The sequence below is a fragment of the Ceratotherium simum genome, chromosome 13 (genome assembly GCF_057802395.1).
Source record: "Ceratotherium simum simum isolate JZ-2026a chromosome 13, ASM5780239v1, whole genome shotgun sequence".
NCBI lineage: Eukaryota > Metazoa > Chordata > Mammalia > Perissodactyla > Rhinocerotidae > Ceratotherium > Ceratotherium simum.
In genome coordinates, this window is record NC_141912.1 from 26786746 (window position 1) to 26807896 (window position 21151).

The window sequence follows — 21151 nt, forward strand, 5'->3', positions numbered from 1 at the left end:
CATTAGAAGAATGTTAGAAGATACTTACATAATGTCTCAAAATTCTAAGAGAAAATTTTTTGTTTGTTTTTGGCTTAAACAACAGAAATTTATTTTCTCACAAGTCTGGAGGCTAGAAGTCTGAGATCAAGGTGTCAACAGTGTTTGTTTCTTCTGAGATGTCTCCTTGGCTTGTAGATGGCTATCTTCTTTCTGTATCTTCACGTGGTCTTCCCCTGTGTATGTTTGTGATGTTGGATTATGGCCCACCCTCTTTGAAGGTCTTATCTCTAAACACAGTCACATTATGAGGTACTGGGGATTAGGACTTCAACAGGGAAAATGTTTTAAATACAGAATTCCATTGCTATGCAAACCGCCAATCAAATGTGAAGTCAGAAATAAGACATTTGTAAACATATGATGACTCAGAAAGTTGACCTACAATGCACTTCATTTTAAAAAGTTATTTGAATATATACTACAGAGGGAAGAAGGAGGAAGAGAGAAAGACATGGAACTCAGGAAATAGTGAATCCTATCTAGGAGCTCAAAAAACAAAAATCTCAGGATGACAGCTTTGCAAGAGGCCTAGAATGCAACCAACCCAACTAAAACAGGAGGCTAGAGGTCTCAGGAAAGGAGACTTAGTAGAAAGAAGGGGATCATGCAGAACAGATTTAATTGAGAGCTTGGGAAATATTGAGACTATGGTATTAGGATGCATCATTTGGCTGCAAAATAAAAAAGGAAAAATCCCATTTTAATTAGTTGAGAAAAGGAATATAATATCTCATTTAACAGGAAGTCCTGAGATAGGATGGGAGTTGGATCATGACTGACTCTATTTCTCTATGATCTGCTCTGTTCTACCTCCCTTTGGTGTTGGCATTACCCTTAGGCTGTCTAACCTTATAATAATCATTAATATTGCAGCCAGAAGTACCCGGGGCAAACTGTTCTTTGCTCTTGGCTCAAATGGAAGTCATAACCTCTTCTCCCAACCATGAAAGTCTGATTATGCCAATTTAGGTCCCTTGCCCACCTCTGAACTGATAATAGCCAGCAGGGAAATACCATATGCTTATTGGTTTAAACCTAAATCCTTAAATCAATCACCGATGAGGGCACAGGATTTACGTATTTATCTTAGACTAATGAATTGCCCCTGGAACTTAAAATGAGGGTAGAATCCCCTGAGTTATCTAGTTTATATCTATGAGTAATGGACATGTGGACAAAATCAGTTATAGGAGAAAGGGTACAATGGGTGCCAGGTAGCAACTGTGCCTGATAATATAGATTGGCTCACTCTATACCTCTGCAACCCCATTGTAGTGTGACTTCCTGTACATTGGAGCCTGGACAGGTAAAAGCTAAATTTCTCAGACCCCCTTGTCACTAGGATTCCCTGTGTGACATAGCTTTTGCTGAGCAGATGCACTTGTGCGAGACTTGGAGAAGTGAGTGTTGTGAGACGAAGGCTGGATAGCTCTTCTGGCATGTGTCAACCTAAATAAAGAGGCAAACTGAGGCAAGCTCAAATTACCAGAAATTGAGTTTATTAAGAAATAGCAGAGGAATTGCAATCCAGGAAAGGCATGCAATAGCAAGCTACAGGAGAGTCCACTGAGCGTTTGGAGCAGGATGTATTTATGGGCAAGGAGAGCAAAGAGGGGGAAGTCTGCCCAGAGTCCAAGCAGTAAGTTCATTGGCTTAAGGATGGAGAGAGATTCTTGGAGGATGTTCGTTGGTCAGGGGATAAGTCTTGCTCTTCTGTAAATCAGGCATCTAGGGGAAATCAGTCTCTCAGTTAAGTTCTGTTCTTCTGAGAGTACATGTGTGAGATTCTCCATTTCATATCCTCCAGTTCCATTTTAGATTAAAATCCTTTCACACATGCTGGGTTGTTGGGGTATTTTTGTTTATCAGCAGCTACTGTGACAGAAAATCTAGGGTTTTGTGGAACAGAAAGTGGCAGCAAGAGGATTTCTACTGAAACCGTTTCACGGTGTGATTGGGGATTTTCCGGGGTGAGTGCCTCGGGCAGTATGGTATCCACACTAGGTTCTGGCCTCCAAGAAATTCTGTGTACTCATAAGAAATCCTTTTTGGTTTACCATAGTTAGAGTGGATTCTATTTTCTGCAACTAAGAATGCTGAGTAGTTATCAACATGGTCTGCTGCAGTTGTGACAAAGGTAAACAGTGGGAAATTAAAAAAAGGCAAAAAAGAAAAAAAAAAAAAGTTAAAAAAAAAAGAGTATATCAAAGCCGTGGTCCGTATTTGAAGCAAAGTAAAATTTAAAGGAGTCTAGGCAACTGATGGAGGATAAGAGAAGACCTTGACATTAGGAACATTGTAAATGACTCCTGACTTTTTGATTGGCTTACTGCACAATGAGACTTACCCTTCAGAGATCAGTCTACAGGGTTTACTCTTTCACAGACCCTGACCCTTTTACTCTTCTATCTGATTGACAAATACCATATTTCTCTCTTTTCTTTCCTATTTTATCCCACAGCCATAATAATCTTTTCTCTTTACCCATTCCACTGATTATGTCCCTTATTTCTCTTTTTATATCTCTATCACCATCCATATTCCTTGATTTTCTTTTTGCCCCACCACTCCATCCTAATTGCATTACCCACTATTACCACTATCTAAGAGACCTTCCCATTCCTACTTCTTTCCTATTGTTCTTCTCTTTCATTCACATAAACTTCATACCCAGGCATCATACTCTGTTTATTTCTTCATCTTGTTCATTTTTTTCCATACATATTGCTAACCTTTTTCTCTCAATCTTAACGCCCACCTCTTCTCCTGGGTTCTTGCTTGACTTATAACCCTACTCACAGATTGTTTGAAAGGGCTCCTAATGCATGTTGTGTGTGGGGAGGAGAAGGAGGTTGAGGTTGTTATCCTATTAGAGTGGACAATGACTACTTACATGGTGAGCTCTTCAGGTGGGAAAACAAGGAATAAGAATGTAGAGTTTGCTACAAAGCAAGAAATTCCTATGAAAGTTGAATTACCTGAAAGATATATCTAGCAGAAAAAATGTGAATGCTTCTTTGTATATGATTCCAGATAAGGCTGTGAGCTTTGATGGCCATTTAGAGAGAGATTTGGGGAGTTCTTTAGGAGAGAGAGGATGAGCTTACAGCGAACTCTGTCCTTAGTGAACCCTGGGTGGTGAACACATACCGTGAAGAAACCTTATCAGCATAATGATATGAAAAAGCCTTCGGTTAGAAGCCAAGCTTTACAGATAATCTAAAATGGAGTAGGTCTTTACAAATATTAAAAAAATGTGGAAACATACTTCTCATATAAAAACTACCTTTTGCTGAACAGGAGGATATGCTTTGAGAGAAACCAAGTAAAGGAAAGTAGTAAGCTTTCTAGTCAAAGCTCATTCCTCTGACACCAGAGATCTGAAGTAGAGAAATGTTATACCCTGTGTTAATGGTTTAGAACAAATTTCATGCAAAGCTCTTATCTTGTTCAACTTTAAATGACCCACACTCCAACAATACACAGACACTATTTCTCTAGCACTTGTATATATATAGGTTGCATCATATTATTCACTTGTTTGACTATTGTCTGTTTTAGTTATTTTATTTATGTATTGAGTTGAAAGTTCCTTGAAGATGTACTGTAAAACTTAGAAGTTTATAATATCAAAGTGCATGAGTGAATGCAGGTAAATGCTTCATTAGGAACTCATGTTCCTAATTCTCAATTACGTGTGATGAAGAATTCATCATAGACAGAAGCTTTATGACCCTATACCGTGGAATAATATTGAGTGTGGTATGTAGTCTTTTCATTCTGATGTGAGCCTCCCTTAACACAAGGAACTCTACAACAAAAGACGACTGGTTGGTGTAGTAGAAGGTGGGTAAAGTTTCAATTACAATCACCTCTGGGACAGCAAAATCTAGACTAAGGGACTGAGATGTATTTATTTATTATCCTTTGATCAAAAGAAAAAAATACATTGGATCTGAGACTCGTCTGTGTAACAAAGAAAATGCAGATATTTATATAGTGGATAAGAGAAAGAAATTAGATATCATTTTTTCAGGATGAAAATTCCCATGTGAAAGATGCCCTGTTTATACCAAGAGGAAAGTAAGATTCTTATTATCAAGGATGGAAAGTTGAGGCAGAGGGAAATTTGTACAAATTAACCCTTATCTTCCTAGTCATTTCACTCAACTAACTACCCTAGCCCAAGCCCCTTTGCTTTGTCATTTTTTCATAATTTTACTGCTCTTTGTCTGATTCAGTATATATGCATTTAATTCTAGCTGCTTCTCTGGGTCTTTATTTCCTTATGAGGACTCCTATGTCACATACAACTTACAATAAATAAATTTGTATGTTTTTCTCCTGTTAATCTGTCTTTTGTTACAGGGTCCCGAGCTGAGAACTTAGAAGGATAGAGGGAAAGATTATATTTCCTCCCCTACACTGGAGTGAAGGACTGGAGTTTTCTGTGTGCACTCTTAAAAGTCTCTGGGAAACAAAATCCAGACTGTGGAAAACCTCATGTTTCTTCTACAAATACCTTAAAAGGAGAAAGAGAGAGAGAAACTATAGATTCAAAAAACTTAAGAGACATATACAGCCAATGAATTGTTTTAAAAAACATATATCTTATATATATATGCTTTTTATATTATAGAATATATTTATAAAATATGTAAAAAACTGGAAAAATATGAACAATGGTTGAATGCTTGGCAATCTTACTTTTGTCATTATTTTTAGATGTGATAATGGTGGTGTGATTATGTTTTTAAAAAGGGTCTTTATCTTTTAGAGATACTTATGTATTAGTTTTGTGTCAGTCATATAGGAGCTTGAGGCAAAAGGAAAAGTCAGTAATACTGATTCTCTATTAAAATTTTTGAAATTGTGCTCATTATGAATTTTTGGCATTAATTTTGATTTTAAAAAATTACCTTAAATATTATTTGTCTCGATTGCCAAGCTTTTTGGCTGCCTCCTAAATTCTGTGCCCAAGGCAAGTGCCTCACTCACCTCACCTTAGTCCTGGCTGTGTTAAATTTATGATGATATATGTCTGAGATTTACTTCAAACAATGCGTTGGGGGCAATGAGGGTTGGGTTATAGGTTAATAAGATTGCTATGAGGTGCTGTTGAAGGTGTGCAATATGTACATCGGATTCATTATACCATCCTGTCTATCTTTGTGTATATACTTTTGAAGTTTTCCCCAAAAATTTCTCTGTCAAACCTGAACCCTTATCGGCCCATTTAGAGCGCTGGGCGGAGGAGAGAGAGAGACGCACGTGAAGCGTTAACAGCTAGAAATAACCACCGAGACGCAGAAACCTCCCAGGTTCCTAGAGCGGACCTGGAAATGACGCCAGGGAAGGTAAACAAACCCCCAGTCCCTTTATGCGACCCCAGAGGGCAAAGTGTTGTCGGTCTTGTTTTTCTGGAAGTGGGCCTCCGCGATCTCGGGAACCAGCACCCCGAATCCTGTGCCCAAGCAGGACTGCCACGAGCCTTGAGACGGCTCCGGAAAGGCCAGGCTTCGGAGCCTCCAACCTGACGACGGTGGGACTTGAGCAAATGTCGAGACAGCTAAGTCTGGGACAAGAGTTGGTCCCCATGGCACACATTCTTGCTCAGAAGCAGCACACTGCAACATTCAGGAGGTGACGGGGAGGAGATGAAGGCACATGAGCGCCGGCGCTTCGCCTCCGGACCCCAACGCAACCTCGGCGGCTTCTGGAAGGGAATGAAGTCGACGACTCTGCAGAGACTCTTCTGGCCCGGGAGCAGATGGCATAGGCCTGGACGTCCCCACCAGATAGGGTCCATCCGGAAGCAGCCTGGCCGTGTGGGCGGTAATAAGTCACTGTTTATGGGTGTGCTTTATGAGCGACGGACGCATGCGGGGAGGGATTCAGGTTCTTGAGCGACAGGTGCTGAAGAGTTTACCTGCTCTGGGCAACAGTACCTTGGGGCAAACCATTACCCAGAAGGCAGAAAAGTTGTGACTGTGTGGAGTGCACTGTTTGATGATTCTGGGCATCAGGTAAAGATGAAATGTGTAATGCTATGACGAGGAGGGGGGACGGCGGGGAGGTGATCATCAGACAGTAGCAGTCCATCTCCACAGCCTGCCTCTACCTTAGAATCACTTGGAGAGTTTTTAAATTTCCTGGGTTATGCTGATGTGCAGCCAGTGATGATAGCCACTGGACTATGGCCAGATCCAACAGGTGCCTCTCACCCTTTACTCTGGGCAGAAACCATTCTTCTGACACTAGTCGAGGCATTGTGGTTTAACTAGCACTTTATTCGTGTCTGCAGTTCTCAGAATGAAATTTACCAGCAGATTACTGAGTCAAAAACTTGGATAATGCAAGGAATGAGTAGAGGAAGCGAGTTCTCATTTTATCCTTATCTAATCTGAGGAACTCAGGAATATTTCTCTCTGTTTAAGCAGATTTTCTTCACAAAAACGAAAGCCATAAAAGGATTTTCTGGCATTGCCAGGAGCTCAGTGATAGAATTCCAGTGTCTTTTCTGTCAGGAGTTAATGTAAAAACTCAATGAAGCTCTTAAAGCTCTAATTTTTTGGAAATATCCTTCAAATTATCTTATTCTGTTGTAATGATTATAATAACACTTATTGAGGAATTGTATGCCAGATACTACTAAATAACTTTACAAATGTTATGTAATCCTCACAGCCGTGTGTGAGAGATGCTATTGTTACATACATTTTTATGACGGTAAAGCCGAGGCTCAGAGAGTTTAACCTAGTAACAAATTCAAGATCAATGGCTAGTAAGCATGACAACCAAGAGTTTAAATTCATGTCTGTATGACATCAAAGCCTGTGTTTTTGACTTGGTTAACCTAAAAATAAAGAGCCAAAATGAAAGGCAGAGAGGCATTTATTTTGGGATCAAAGAATTGCAATTCAGGGAGCACAGATAAGAGTAGCAACCCAAATAGTGTCCCGCTAGGGAGTAAGAGGCAGGGGCTTTTAAAGGCAAAAGAGGGAAGTTTGCATTACAAAGAATGTTAATTGGGGTTGGTGGCAGAAAGCTAATCTTGGCTAAACAGAATTGATTGCTAAGGCTAGCAAGGGGGAGCCAAAAGTCTATCACTGTGACAAGTTGCAGATTTCTCAGAATATTTGTGTCTTGACTCACTTGGCAAGTTCATGTTCTGTCCAATGAGGACATGAGTAAGCCCCATTCCCTTGATGGCTTCCCGGCTCCATTTTAAAGCCCTTAGAAATAAGTGACCCCATTTTGTTTCACATTTCACAACTTCTAAGCCAATGGAGTGCTTTTGCTATGGTCTCTCATTTTAAATTTTATTTTACCACATAAAAAAGTCAAATTATATCAAGATCTGTGACCCCCAACCATTCCACAAACTTTTCGTTCAGTATGTACCTAAAAGGACCCATTTCCTGTGCAATGCCTCTAGCAATCATTGTAATTGCAGAGATCTGGGTTTTTAAATTTATTACAAAGAAAAGAAAAGCTTCAGTAGTATGTCGATTAAGAAAGAAATGTCTAGAAAAGGGGAATGGGATATGAGAACCAGGTTGTACCAAATTGTCAATTCATGAAAAAATAGCAACTAGGAATAGGATGCTAATTTTGACCAATTGGTTTTGAATAGAGGCTTTAACAGAAGCCATTCTGTTAACTCATTCATTTAAAACAATAATCTCTGCCCTTGTTGACTTTATATTTTAGAGGGAAAATATAGTTTCACAGATGGTGGTAAGTATTGTGGAGAAAAATAAAGCAGGAAATAGCAATATGGAGTGTAGGGGTGGGGAAGTGTGAAGGATGGGTGTTGCAGTTTAAAATCAGATGAATTGGGGTAGCCTAACTATTATTTGAGCAAAGACTGGAAGGAGTGAGGGTGAATCATGAGGATTCCGGGGAAACAGCATTCCAGGAAGGAAATATCATACTTTGTTTTGGAAGTGGTAAGAAGCCCTATGCTGTTGACCAGAAACTGATGTGTTAGGACTGTCACAAATACACCAGGGGTGATCAGAATCCAGTCAGGAAGGGATAGAATTAGTGAGAGGAACAGAATTGACATTGGTGGTAAAAATAGGCTTTTAAAAGAAACATCTTTTAAAATAGACTGAAGGAAACCAGAATATGTGACCCAAAAATATGCCTCTTTAACATAAAAATTATTTTTAGCTGAAAGCAATTAAGAAGCAGCAAACCCAGAGAAAGCTCTCCGTTTTCTGCCTAAAGTGGAATATAAATCGTCCTTTTACTGGAGGCTAACTCTTAACAGCCCAGAGAGGTACCAGAGGAATCTGCAAACAAACCTTACACCATTAGTTTCCTCCTCTATATTTACCTTCCTATGGTTTGCCACTCTTGGAAGCCTAAAACTGCTTCCCTTTGTCCTGTCGTTTCTCTACAAATTTATCGTTCTTTGTTCAAGATGCTAAATAATCTGGAGTTTTAAGCCACCATTTTGAGTTCCTTTTCATTTGTATCTCTCCCTCCAGATGTGCACTGCATGTGTTAATAAACTGTTTTCCTCTTGTTAGTGAAGCCGGGTACCTGAGGGTTACTGTAAATATTCAATAAGAACATAATTACCTTTCAACTTTGTTTCCAACATGGACATAGACGAAAAGAAGTTGATCTTGTCAATTTACTGTTTTCTTGATTAACCCGAGGGGTAACTCAAGGGTCACAAGGATTTATGAGCTTCTTTTAAAGAAGAAAAAGAATGCCTTCAAAGAGGTTACAATCACCAGATAACCAGCCCCCAGCTGCCGTTGATGCCCAGAAGTCACATTGCCCAAGGGCTTATCTGGAGTAGAAGAAACATGGATTAGCCCTTTGTTTCTCTGAAACTCCTCCTGCCAAGTCCCTTAGCTCTATAAAAACCCCTGCTTTCTTCTCTTCTGAAGGCGAATTTGAGAGAACCTACCCTCCTGCTTTCTCATTTTGGCCAATTCACATAAACCTTTCTCCATCTCCAAGCACCAATGTCTCAGTGACTGACTTACTGTGCATGGGGCACACAAAGTTGAGATTTTAAGAGGTTCGGTATCATTAGTCTTTTTGTTAAAGATTCCCGGCCTAAAACATAATATGGGTAGAGGTGAAGTTTTACCTTGCCTGCAGTAACCTTTTATAATGAGCATATATTGGGCCGGCCCCCTGGCTTAGAGGTTAAGTGCGTGCGCTCCGCTGCTGGCAGCCCAGGTTCAGATCCCGGGCACGCATCGACGCATCGCTTCTCTGGCCATGCTGAGGCCACGTCCCGCATACAGCAGCTAGAAGGATGTGCAGCTATGACATACAACTATCTACTGGGGCTTTGGGGGAAAAAATAAATAAATAAATTATATAATGAGCATACATTACTTAAAATATCTTTACTTATATATTTATTTTTAAATATAATCATCTAATTCAAAATCAGAATCATAAAGAAGGTATACAGTAAAGTCTCACTCTTGCCCTAGCTCCCATTGACCCTATTCCCTTCCCCACCAAGCAAACTGGTAACCATTGACAAGAGATTTTCATATATTGAGGTATATGGGGTAACTATTCGGGTTCAAAACTGATTCGGCTTAAACTAAGGAAACCTGATATATGGCCTGTCAAACATACAGTGTACATCTGCTTTAACCACTAAAGTAAAGAATGCACTCTCTTAACATAAGAATGCATACTTCCCCTCCTACGCTGTATCAGTAACGCCCTATTAGTCCCTTTCCCATCATCAGGATCACATTGACCTGCTAATTTGCAACTGAATACCTCTTTGAAAATTCGGTGAATATGTATCCTGGGCATGTTTAATGTATGTTCTTTGTTTAAAAAGGTCTAAGACTCTACTGAAAACCATGCTTCTCTGGAACACTTTCTTCCTTTCTGGTAAAACTCTCCTGGGTTATAATCCTCATCCTGGCTCAAGTAAAACTCACATTATCACTCTATCTATAGAATGGTTATTGGTTATTTTGCGTTGACACTGTGGGAGATCAAGATTTGGCCACCCTGAAATCTATCTCTTTACCTTGGTTGTTTTCTCTGAAGACATTTGACCTCCCCCACTAACTGCCTAAAAAATTTGACATGGTAGCTCCTTCCTAGAATAGATCTATCATGATGGCTGTAAAGATAATGTAGGGTAAATGTTACAATAGGAAAGGCACCAACAAGCCCCTCTTATCAAAAGTTCTGTCTCTCTGGCCACATTCTCTAGATGACCCTGCGAAGAGTTGCCAGACAATCATTTACATTTATAAGGGAAATCTCCATTTGTAAAGGTATCTCCCTCTCTGTTTGGAAAAGAGAGGGGGATGAGCTCATTTCTAGTGACTTATCAATGTGAAAGGTGAGGCCTTGAGCTACATAATAAACCTTACTCTTGTTTACTGTGCTTTAGTGGTAATCTCCTGTAACTGACTCCCCCACCCCCAAAATCCTCCTTTGTCATTGGCTGAAAATGATATTTAAGACAAAAATTTCTGCTATTGTGTTGAGAAACGCAGTGTCCCTGCTTTCTCCCATGTATACATGTTATTAAACTTGGTATTATTTTCTCCTGCTAACCTGTCTTGTTGATTATTTGGCCAGCCATAAAAACCTTAAGGGAAAGGGCAGAGGGTGATTCTCCCTCTTCCCCCGACAACACCATTTTCTTTAGTGCTTTTAGGTGTCTCCAGAATTTCTTTGTGAAAGTACAAGCAAATACAATGTATATTCTTATTTTCACTCTTATGCTGTGTGTCATACTATACCCACTTTTTCCATTTAACACTGTATCCTAGATAGTTCCTTATTAGTAATAGAAAGCTTCTTCATTTATGTATGAATGTACCACTGTGATGTGATATAATAAGAAATATGTATTTTGATCTTCATCCATGGTTCCTGGCTCACTGATCCCAAAACCTTTGTAACTTCCTAAGTGATTAGAGAAGCAGGGCATCTTTTGTTACAATATTTGGTGTTTGTCCTCAGTTCCTGAAATAGCTTCAGAGGGATAAATGTGAAATGAGTGTCTTGTTATTCATTACAGACCCATTTCAACCACACCTGAATTTATTTTAAGGAGGTGATTTTTTTGGAAAGCCCTAGATAACCTAAGATAGGGAACTGGTTGCCAGGGAAACCGATCTTGAGATTAAAGCCCCACCCACCGACCTCCAGGAATGGGAGAAGGGCTGGAGATTGAATTAATCACTTACCAATGATTTAATCAACCGTTCCTTTGCATTGAAGCCTTCATAAAAACCTAAAAGGATAGGGTTTGGAGAGCTTCCAGGTTGGTGAACAAGAAAGCATCCACCTGCCAGAAGGGTAGTGCACCCCAAACTCCATGGGAACAGAGCTCCTGTGGACCCTTCCAGACCTTTCCCTATGTATCTCTTCATTTGTATCCTTTAATATCCTTTGTAGTAAACCAGCAATCTAGTAAGTAAACTGTTTTCCTGAGTTCTGTGAGCCACTCTAGCAAATTAACTGAACCAGAGAGATAGTGGGAACCTCCAATTTATAGCCAGTCGATTAGAAGCACGGGTAACAACCTGGACTTTCACTTGGCATCTGAAGCTAGGGCAGTCTTATGGGACTGAGCCCTTAACCTGGGGGTCTGATGCTATCTGCAGGTAGATAGTATCAGAACTGAATTGAATTGTAGGACACGGAGCTGGTGTTGCAGAATTGTTTGGTCTAGGAAAAAGCCCACACACCGTTGGTGGCCAGAAGTATTGAGGGAAGTAGAAAGGAACAGTTTTCCTTTACAGTGAGCAGTGAGTAAAGGAAGAGGAGTTTTCCCCAGACAACCGTACTGTATTTAACCAGTTTCCCAGTGCTGGACACTTTGGTTGTTTCTGATCTTTTGCCATTACAAACAGTGAATGACCTTATACCTATATCATTTTTCACACGTGCAAGTGTATCTTTAGGATAAATTCCCAGAACTGAGCTTTACCCAGAAGACTTCCATGTGAACCCAGGCTTTGTACACTTATTAACTGAATGACTTTGGGAAGTTGCTTAAGCTTTCAGAGTCTCGATTTACTCTTGCAAAATGAGTTGATAAGACAGGATTAAATGATATGATGTATGTGTAAATATATGTCCTACAGGGTGTCATTATCTTTTATGATAGCTGAAGAAAACATAGTCTTCCTCCATTCCCTGTAAATATTACTGTTAAGCTGATTAATTTTATTAAATAACTAATCTTTTTTTTCCTAAAGTGTGACATTTCTTTAGAATAGACTAACATAAAGGTCACGTTTGTGTTTTTGTACGATGAGCTAAAACACTGTAAACGTATCCCCTCTTCCATTTATGTTGAGATTAATATGAATCCTGCCACTGTGTTTAGCCCCTTCCTTTACCGTACTTCATGTGGAGTAGTGGATGTGGGTCATGTTCATATGTTGGTAGAAGATTTATCTGCAGCTCACATGTGCAGAATGAACTGTTTGGGGAGCTGGCCCGAGTGAAGAGAGTCAGCACTAGGACTGATTTCTTGCTCTGCCTACAGTTCTGCTTTGCCGGGAAAGGGAGATCAGAGGCCAGGTGCCGCAGCAGCAAACATCAGAGCCTAGTCTTAGATTATGCCTGCCCTTTTTAAGATCACGCCATGCCAGAGCAGGGCAGTGGGCCTCAGCTCCTTCACTCTGGCTGGAGACTGCCTGGCACACTCCTAGTCACATGCATTCTCTCAGGGACAGCACCCACCCTTCTGCAGATGAGTATGTTTCTTGCTCAGTGGCTTCCCGTAGGTGTGTTTTTCTCTTAATCAACTGTTACTTTACCCTTATCCTTCCTCACAACTCCCACCAGTCTTATTTATACCAGCAGAAATATCTTTTTATGGATCTTCTCATATTTTTTTTTATGTATCTGTGGTCTTGTCTTTAGAAAAGTAAGATCATTGTATCAAGGGTGTTTGAGAATATATTAGCCCTCAAGTTTCATCCATGTTGTAGCATCTGTCGGAATTTCTTTTCTTTTTAAGGCTGAATATTATTCCATTGTATGTATATACCACATTTTGTGTATCCATTCATTCATCAATAGACACTTGGATTGCTTCTACCTTTTTGCTATTGTGAATAATGCTGCTATGAACATGGGTGTACACATATCTCTACAAGACCCTGCTTTCAGTTCTTTGGAGTATATACTCAGAAGTGGAATTGCTGGATCATATCATTCTATTTTTAATTTTTTGAGGAACCTCCATACTGTTTCCATAGCGGCTGTGCCATTTTACATTCCCACCAACAGTGTACAAGGGTTCCAATTTCTCCTCCTCCTTGCTGACAGTTGTTATTTTCTGTTTTTTTGATAGTAGCCATCCGAATGGATGTGAGGTGCTATCATTGTGTGTTTGATTTGCATATGCCTAATGATTAGTGATTTTGAGCATCTTTTCATGTACTGATTGGCCATTTGTATATCTTTGGAGAAACGTCTGTTCAAATCCTTTTTTCCTTTTTTTTTTTTTTTGGTGAGGAAGATTATCCCTGAGCTAAAATCCAATGCCAATCCTCCTCTTTTTGCTGAGAAAGATTGGCCCTGGGCTAGCATCCGTGCCCATCTTCCTTTCTATGGGATGCCACCACAGCATGGCTTGACAAGCGGTAGGTTGGTGTGTGCCCAGGATCCGAACTTGCGAACCCCAGGCTGCCAAGGCAGAGCGCGCTCACTTAACCACTACACCACCGGGGTGGCCCCCTTTTTCCCATTTTTTTGATCAAGTTGTTTGTTGGGTTGTGGATTTTTTTTTTTTTTTTTTTAGTTTAAAGAACTTCCTGGATCTGCTGTTCTTTGTAGGGATTGTAGATAAAAGAGCAGTTATGTTCAGAATTAATTCTTGAACTGCCTTTAATGCCTCTGGTCTTTTTTGGATATATGTGTATAGAGAAGGTAACACATAAAAAACAAATTGTTGTTTTCCAGGTGGACAAGGTGGAGGAGAGAGAATTCCCAGGCAGCACGACTATAAACAAAGCAGAAATAGCCTGGTGACTTTGGCTAAACCATATAGCAACAGCAGGTAAGTCTGGAGAGAGAAAGCTTTATAGATCTTGTGGGGGAACATAGACCTGCATCTTCTAGCCCAATGCCGTCAGATAGAACTTTGCATAATGATGGAAGTGTCCCACATCTGTGTTATCCACCGTTGTAGTCACTAGCCACTTGTGGCTCTTGAACGTGTGAAATGTGGCTAGTACCACTGAGTTTATTTTATTGAATTTTTATTAATTTTATTAGCTCCATATGGCTAGTGGCTACCATATTGGACAGTACAACTCTAGGCAGTTTTAAATAAGGTGGCATAACCAGAATTGTGTGTTAGAAAGATTACTTTATAGTCATAATGTGGAAAATGTGTTAGACAGGGGGCAAGACCAAAAGCAGTAAAATCAGTTAAGAGACTCTTAGAATAATCTAGGTAAATGTGTTAAACTTTGGCCCCCTCCTCAGTGATCAGCCCCTTATTCTATTTTTTTCCTATATTAGTTAGGTTGTGTATATGATTAGTACTCCAAAGAACAAGTAACAGTGGTTTAAGCAAGATTGAAAATTTATTTATCATATGAATGTCCTGCTGAAAGGCAAGACAGAGACTTCTAGAAGCTTTTTTCCAAAAAGTTCACAGAGTTCTGTGCTCTTCTTGCTGCTCTGCAGTCTCCAGAGCATTGTCCTTGTCCACATGGGCAAAACCAAATCACAGCCTTTAGGAAAGGGAAAGAAAATATTGTGTCCAAGCAGCTTCCTTTAAGTGATATGACAGAATGAAAGTCGCACACATTTTTGCTCATACTCTGTGTTAAGCTAAAACTTGGGAGAATCTTTCTGACATCACAGGAGCCACATATTTAGGAAAGAGTCTGTAAGTATGAAAAGTGTGGGAAAATTTTCAGCCACAGCTCAGCCTTTCTGGTATAACAGTGTCCTCACATGGGGAAAGAAGAGCAAGGTCTTTGAATGTGAGGAGTGAGAGAGGACTTTTGTACAACATCAGACTCCCTGCTGTACTAGTTTGCTAGGGCCGTGCTAGGGCCGCTATAACAAAGTACTACAACTGGGTGGCTTAAACAACAGAAATGTATTGTCTCACAGTTCTGGAGACTGGAAGTCCAAAATCAGAGTGTCAGCAGGGCTTATTTCTTTGCAGGGCTGTGAGGGGAAGATCTGTTTCAGGCCTCTTTCAGCTTGTAGATGGCCATCCTTTCCCCAGGTTTCTTCACATTGTCTTTCCTCCATGCATGTCCCTGTGTTCATCTTTCCTGTTTTTATAATGACAACAGTCAGATTAGGGCCCATGCTAATGACCTCACTTCAACTTTTCCTCATTTTACTTCTGTAAAGACCCTGTCTTCAAATAAGGGTCACATTCTGAGGTTTTGAGGGTTAGGACTTAAATGTATGAATTTTGAGGGAACACAGTTCAACCCATAATACGTAATAAGGGAGCTTGTGAAGATGACTAGTTGAGAAAGTATCGGACCAGAGTTCACATGTCATTTGACACCAGAGAAGCCATATTTAAGGAAACCATTCACATTAACATTTAACATGACTTTATGACAGCCCCAAATAAATTTGCCAGCTGCTACTCTATTCGATTAAACAGCAGAGATGCCAAAAGCTGACACTATGAACTAGATCAGTGGATTTCATGTTTCAGAAATGTTTATTTCTCAGCAAAGAGCCTCGAAAGTGGACATTTACCTTTTCCACATTTTCTTAAACCATAAATAAGCCAATATAAGGGAACTAGTACACCTGCTATCGAGAGTCTGGTATCTCAACTGCGAAAGCAAGCCTGGGTTGCATATTAAAAAACAGAAATGATTTAACGTAAAAAGCTTGGCACAAAACTATGTTAAGCATAACATTGTTAGGGCAGAACCAAACTAAATTTTATTTAATGGTTGACTTTATAAGTTGTTATCTCATTCTTTAAATGTGTCCCTTGTTTCTTGTAAATCACTTGTTCTCTGCACACTGGAACATCCACTTGGCCAGTTTGTGAGTGGTAAGGCTCTTCTCTGCCAAACTCCAACTCATCTGCTGTAGGGAGTGAGCCTTCTAGTGAATGTTAACTTTCTAAATTTACTTTTCCCAGAATATGAACCTATGTACCATTTTAAATATTTTTAAACTTTCTCAGTTTTAACATTTTAATAATTTCATAACTCATTCCCTAACCTGTTATATACACTGATCAGCTGATAGTTTAGAATTAGTACTTTTGATCTAAGTGTTTTCAGAAACAGGATGAAGTTCCAGATGATCCCAGTAATCATTGCTATAGATAAGCCTTCCTTCTTCCAGTTAAGTGAAAGTGATATATCAAAGAATGCAAATTCTTCAGGGTTTAGGTTATAGTCCTGAATTAAGCAATCTTTCAAACACTCAGAAAAGAAAGAAATCCAGTCCTTTCTCTCTTCTTTAAATATCCATCCAGTTTCTTCTGTCAGAAGAAACTGACAGAAACTGTCTTCTGTCAGAACCCAGCTCTCCAATTATTAATGCCAGCTTGAAATTCAGGACAGAGAAACTTAATTCATAAATTAATGCTCCTTGTTCCCCAACTTTATACAAATGAAACAGGAAGAAAATATACAAAGCCTTTCTTTAAAGAAGTATATGCTGTATTTGGGAAGTTACATTAAAACACATACACACCAAAAAATACCCTATAGGTCTACTTGTAAACAAGTATTTAAATAATATAAGCAGCATTTACAAGTTTAGTAGAACCTTTAAAAAAAGGAAGGGAGACAGCAATTAAGAGGCCTCCATGCCCTCAGGTTTTATGATTTCATGTGGTGACTAAGATGGGGCGTGCGGGGGAGTGGACATCTTTTTGTTAAAATATTTGGACCATCGAGTCAAGATATGTGAGCTTTAGAGCCATAGTTTTTGAACTCTTTAAAAAATCTGATGAAAGCTATGGTCCAACTCCTCAGAAAAATGCACATACACTTGATACTCTGCATGAGTTTCTGGTGTTCGTGGAGACCCTTTAGGAAGGTACTGTATATTATTTGTCCCAGACTCCTTTTTCCTTCGGTTTCCTCCACCATGGTAGCTAGAGAGCTAAAAATCCTTCCCTTTCCTGACTCCCTTGTAGTTGGGGTGGCGTGTGACCTGGATCTGACCATTGAGAATCAAGTAAAAGTCGCTTGTGGGGGGCTTCTGGAAATGTTTTTTAAAGAAGAGTGATTTCTCTAAAAAAAATAAGGTCTTTCTAAAAAGGGAGGCACGACTGGGCTGACATGTTCCATCAACTTTCTACACTATACTTCTTTGCCCTTCTCTCTTCCTATCTGGAATGCAGACACTCAGAAAAGAAAGCAGCTATTATGCATCCGTGATGACGAAAGCCACAGAATAAAGACAATTGAGCAAGAAGACAGAAGGAGCCTGAGAAATTCGTGACATTCTTGGACAGTGGTACCAGCCTTGGATGATTTACCTCAGGACCTCTTGTTAAATGACGTATATTAACTCCTTTCTGTTTAACCCACTAGAGTTGAATTTTCTGTTACAGTGAATACAATCCTAACTGATGATACTGACTAATATGTGTTAGCACCTGTCATGTGCCAATGTAGTTCTGGGCACTTTATGTACTAACTTGTTAAATCCTCACAATGACCTTATGAGTTAGGCCAAAGGTTTTCAAAGTGTGGTCCCTGAGTCAGCAGCATTAGCATCACCTGGAAACTTGTTAAAAATGCAAATTTGGGGGCCCACCCCAGAACTTCTGAATCAGAAACTCAGAGTAGGGGACCAGCACTCTGTTTTAACAACCCCTCCAGGCAATTCTGATATATACTGAAGTTTGACAACTTTATCTCTGTAGATAGGGTATTGTTACTATCCCTATTTTACAGATAAGTAGACTGAGCTGAATTTTGAGTCACTTGCCCATTTTCACACAATTAGTAAGACTAACTCCTAAGTCTATGTCTGTAACCACTACATTACATCACATGTTAAGAACTCCTGCTCTAGACTAGTAGTCTTCAAGATTTAAAAGCACACCCCTTTGAAAATTATGTACCCTCTTGCATATTTTTAGATTGACATCTAAAAATTTCACATCATAAGTACAAATGGTTGTAAAGAAAATGATTTCCGGTAAAGAATGTGATCACAGCATGGCCTCTGACAAGTGGTATAGGTCTGTGCCTGGGAATCAAACCCGAGCCACCAAAGTGGAGCGTGCCTAACTTAACCACTAGGCCACCTCGGCTGGCCCTGAACTTAATTTTTAAAAAAACTTTCCAGGGGCCAGCCACGTGGCATAGTGGTTAAGTCTGGCACATTCCGCTTCAGCAGCTGGGGTTCATGGGTTCAGATCCTGGGCATGGACCTATACCACTTGTCAAGCCATGCTGTGGCGGCAACCCACATACAAAATAGAGGAAGATTGGCACAGATGTTAGCTCAGGGCTAATCTTCCACACCAAAAAAAAAAAAAAATTTCCAGTGACCATATAGCTTTAAGAGTTAACAATTTGTTTTCTGAATTAAGGTATTACAATTTTTATTGGTATACAATCATCATTGTGAATGTATTATATATTTTGATAAGTTAGTAGATATACAAACTAAAGTTGAATTGCAAATGCATCTCTTACTGAGGTGGATGGGACTAAGATTTTCTAATTAATTCATGTATCTATGGCTGAATATTCCTTGTTGCAAGAATGAGACAAGTTCAACATCACTTTTATGTCTATTTTTCATTATTATAGATATGAGAGATTATGTTCACATAGATGAGATAGGAATTAAAGGAGTTTTGAATAGGAATGCAATTCTCATTTTTCTAACTCCTATGTTACATGCCAAAATCACGTTATCTCTCATAAAATTTTGTTAATCTATTGCTTACAACTGGGTTGGACCCTCTTTCACTTTTGTTGAAAGCAGATGTAATAATCAGAAACCACCTGAGTTGCAAAAGGATTTTGTCACCCAGTCATTTAAGCCCTTCACTTTATCACTGACACCATTATTTTAGAGTTCTTTTGTCAGATGCTTCAAGGAGGTTTTGCAGCTTGGGGCAAGATGAAGGATAAGATATGGGATGGATGACAGTTATCTCCTTTTTCTTTAATGGGAGAAGGGTTGTGATAAAAGGGGAGGTGGAAAAGCAGAAAGTTTTCAGCCAGATCAGTCATAAGTGAATCCACGTGGAGTCCAAGATGAGGAAATTGATTTCCTTAAAACCTTGTCCATGTATTCCCAGGAATACATGTACCCAGTTTGAAAACTAGAGGATACCAAGAGATACTTCATAGAATCCTCATTATCATGTTCTACATCAGTTTAAACAAATTTATTACTTCAATTTTGGTTTCTCACTCAGGAAGTAGGTATATCTGCAAAGAATGTGGAGCAAAGCTGCAAATCACAAATTGTTTGTGCTCACAGTGTCAATATACACTCCTAAGAGATGTATGTTTGAGTACCCTGGGTCATCTTTAACCTTTTCTTCACATATTTTCAGATAAATACTGTTATCCTGAATATGTCCTAAATTGAGTAGAAAATTTGTCCTGGTAGCAATAGTCACAGCCAAATTTTTGAGTATCATAAGATTAACCTCTATGCTGCTTTAGGACTCTTTGGCCCCAATCCCAGAGTGGTGTTTCTGTGTACATAGCACCAGGGGATATGAATTTAGAATCATAAGTATTCTGCCTGTTTCACTCTTCCCTGGCCCGACATCGTCCTGTAAGTTTTTTCTGTGTCTGCACTAAGTTGCTTTCTTTCTCTTGTCCATAACTATAGTGATCCATTTTTCTTTTTTTATTGTGGAAAGAACACTTAACGTGAGATCTATCCTCTTAACAAATATTTAAATGTCCAATATATTATTGTTGACTATAGGTACAATGTTGTACAGCAGATCTCTAGAGCTTATTCATCTTCACTGACTGAAGCTATGCCTGTTGATTAATAACTTCCCATGTCCCTCTCCCCCCAACCCTTGGCAACCACCATTCCGTTCTTTAATTTAGTGAATTTGACCATATTAGATATCTCAAATAAGTGGAATCATACAGTATTTGTCCTTCTGTAACTGGCTTATTTCACTTAGCATAATGTCCTCAAGGTTCATCCATGTTGTTGAATATTGCAGAATTTCATTCTTTTTAAAGGATAAATAATGTTGCATTGTATGTATATATCACATTTTCTTTATCCACTTGATGAACTATAGGTTGTATCCACATCTTGCCTATTGTGAATAGTGTTGCAATGAACATGGGAGTGTTCTCTCTTCCAGATCCTGATTTCATTTCTTTTGGCAAAATACCCACAAGTGGGATTGCTAGAACACAGTAGTTCTATTTTTAATTTTTTGAGAACCGTCCATACTGTTTTCCATAGCAGCTGCACCATTTCATTCCTACCAACAGGGTGCAAGGGTTCCAGTTTCTCCACATCCTCACCAACACTTGATGTCTTTTTTTTTTTTTTGGGATACTAGCCATCCTAACAGGTGTGAGGTGACATCTCATTGTGGTTTTGATTTGCATTCCCCTGAATGCAAAGCTTCTTTTGAGCTTCTTTTCATATACCTGTGTACCATTCATATATCTTCTTTGGAGAAATGTCTATTCAAGTCTTGAGCCCATTTTTTTGATTCGGCTATTAGATTTTTATTTTTTGCTGTTGAGTTGTAGGAGTTGCCTCTGTTTCCTTATTGATCTGCTGTCTAGATGTTTTGTCCATTATTGAAAGTGGGGTATTAAAGTCTCCTACTATTACTGTATTGCTGTCTATTTCTCCCCTCAGTTCTATAAATGTTTGCTTTACACATTTAGGTGCTCTGATGTTGGCTATTTATAAATATATATAAATTATATATTTATAATTATTATATCTTCCTGGTGGTTTGACCCTTTTATCATTATATAAAGTGTTTCTTTGTCTTTTGTGACAGTTTTCACTTAAGTCTATTTTGTCTGATATAATTATAGCCACCCCTGTTCTCTTTTGGTTACCAGTTGCATGGAATATCTTTCTCCATTCCTTCACTTTCAGCCTATGTGTATCCTTAAATCTAAAGTGAGTTTCTTGTAGAGAGTGT

At 39.2% G+C, this 21151-nt stretch overlaps 1 protein-coding gene across 1 annotated transcript; it reads left to right on the forward strand.

The window, feature by feature from the left end:
* Positions 1-5421: 5421 nt before the first annotated feature.
* Positions 5422-20833, forward strand: LOC147915540 (uncharacterized). Its single transcript, XM_087438196.1, has 3 exons — positions 5422-5877; positions 13984-14080; positions 17378-20833. The coding sequence occupies exons 1-3, from the start codon at positions 5700-5702 to the stop codon at positions 17412-17414; spliced, it is 312 nt and encodes a 103-aa protein (XP_087294322.1). The 5' UTR covers positions 5422-5699; the 3' UTR covers positions 17415-20833.
* The last annotated feature ends 318 nt before the right edge of the window (positions 20834-21151 follow it).

What these genes read in the sequence shown, in the direction of transcription:
- LOC147915540 (XM_087438196.1), top strand. Translation starts at nt 5,700, where the DNA reads ATGAAGGCACATGAGCGCCGGCGCTTCGCCTCCGGACCCCAACGCAAC. An exon ending in GCAGCCTGGCCGTGTGGGCG is followed by an intron (nt 5,878 to 13,983) that starts GTAATAAGTCAC and finishes GTTGTTTTCCAG; the next exon opens with GTGGACAAGGTGGAGGAGAG. An exon ending in AAACCATATAGCAACAGCAG is followed by an intron (nt 14,081 to 17,377) that starts GTAAGTCTGGAG and finishes TCTGGAATGCAG; the next exon opens with ACACTCAGAAAAGAAAGCAG.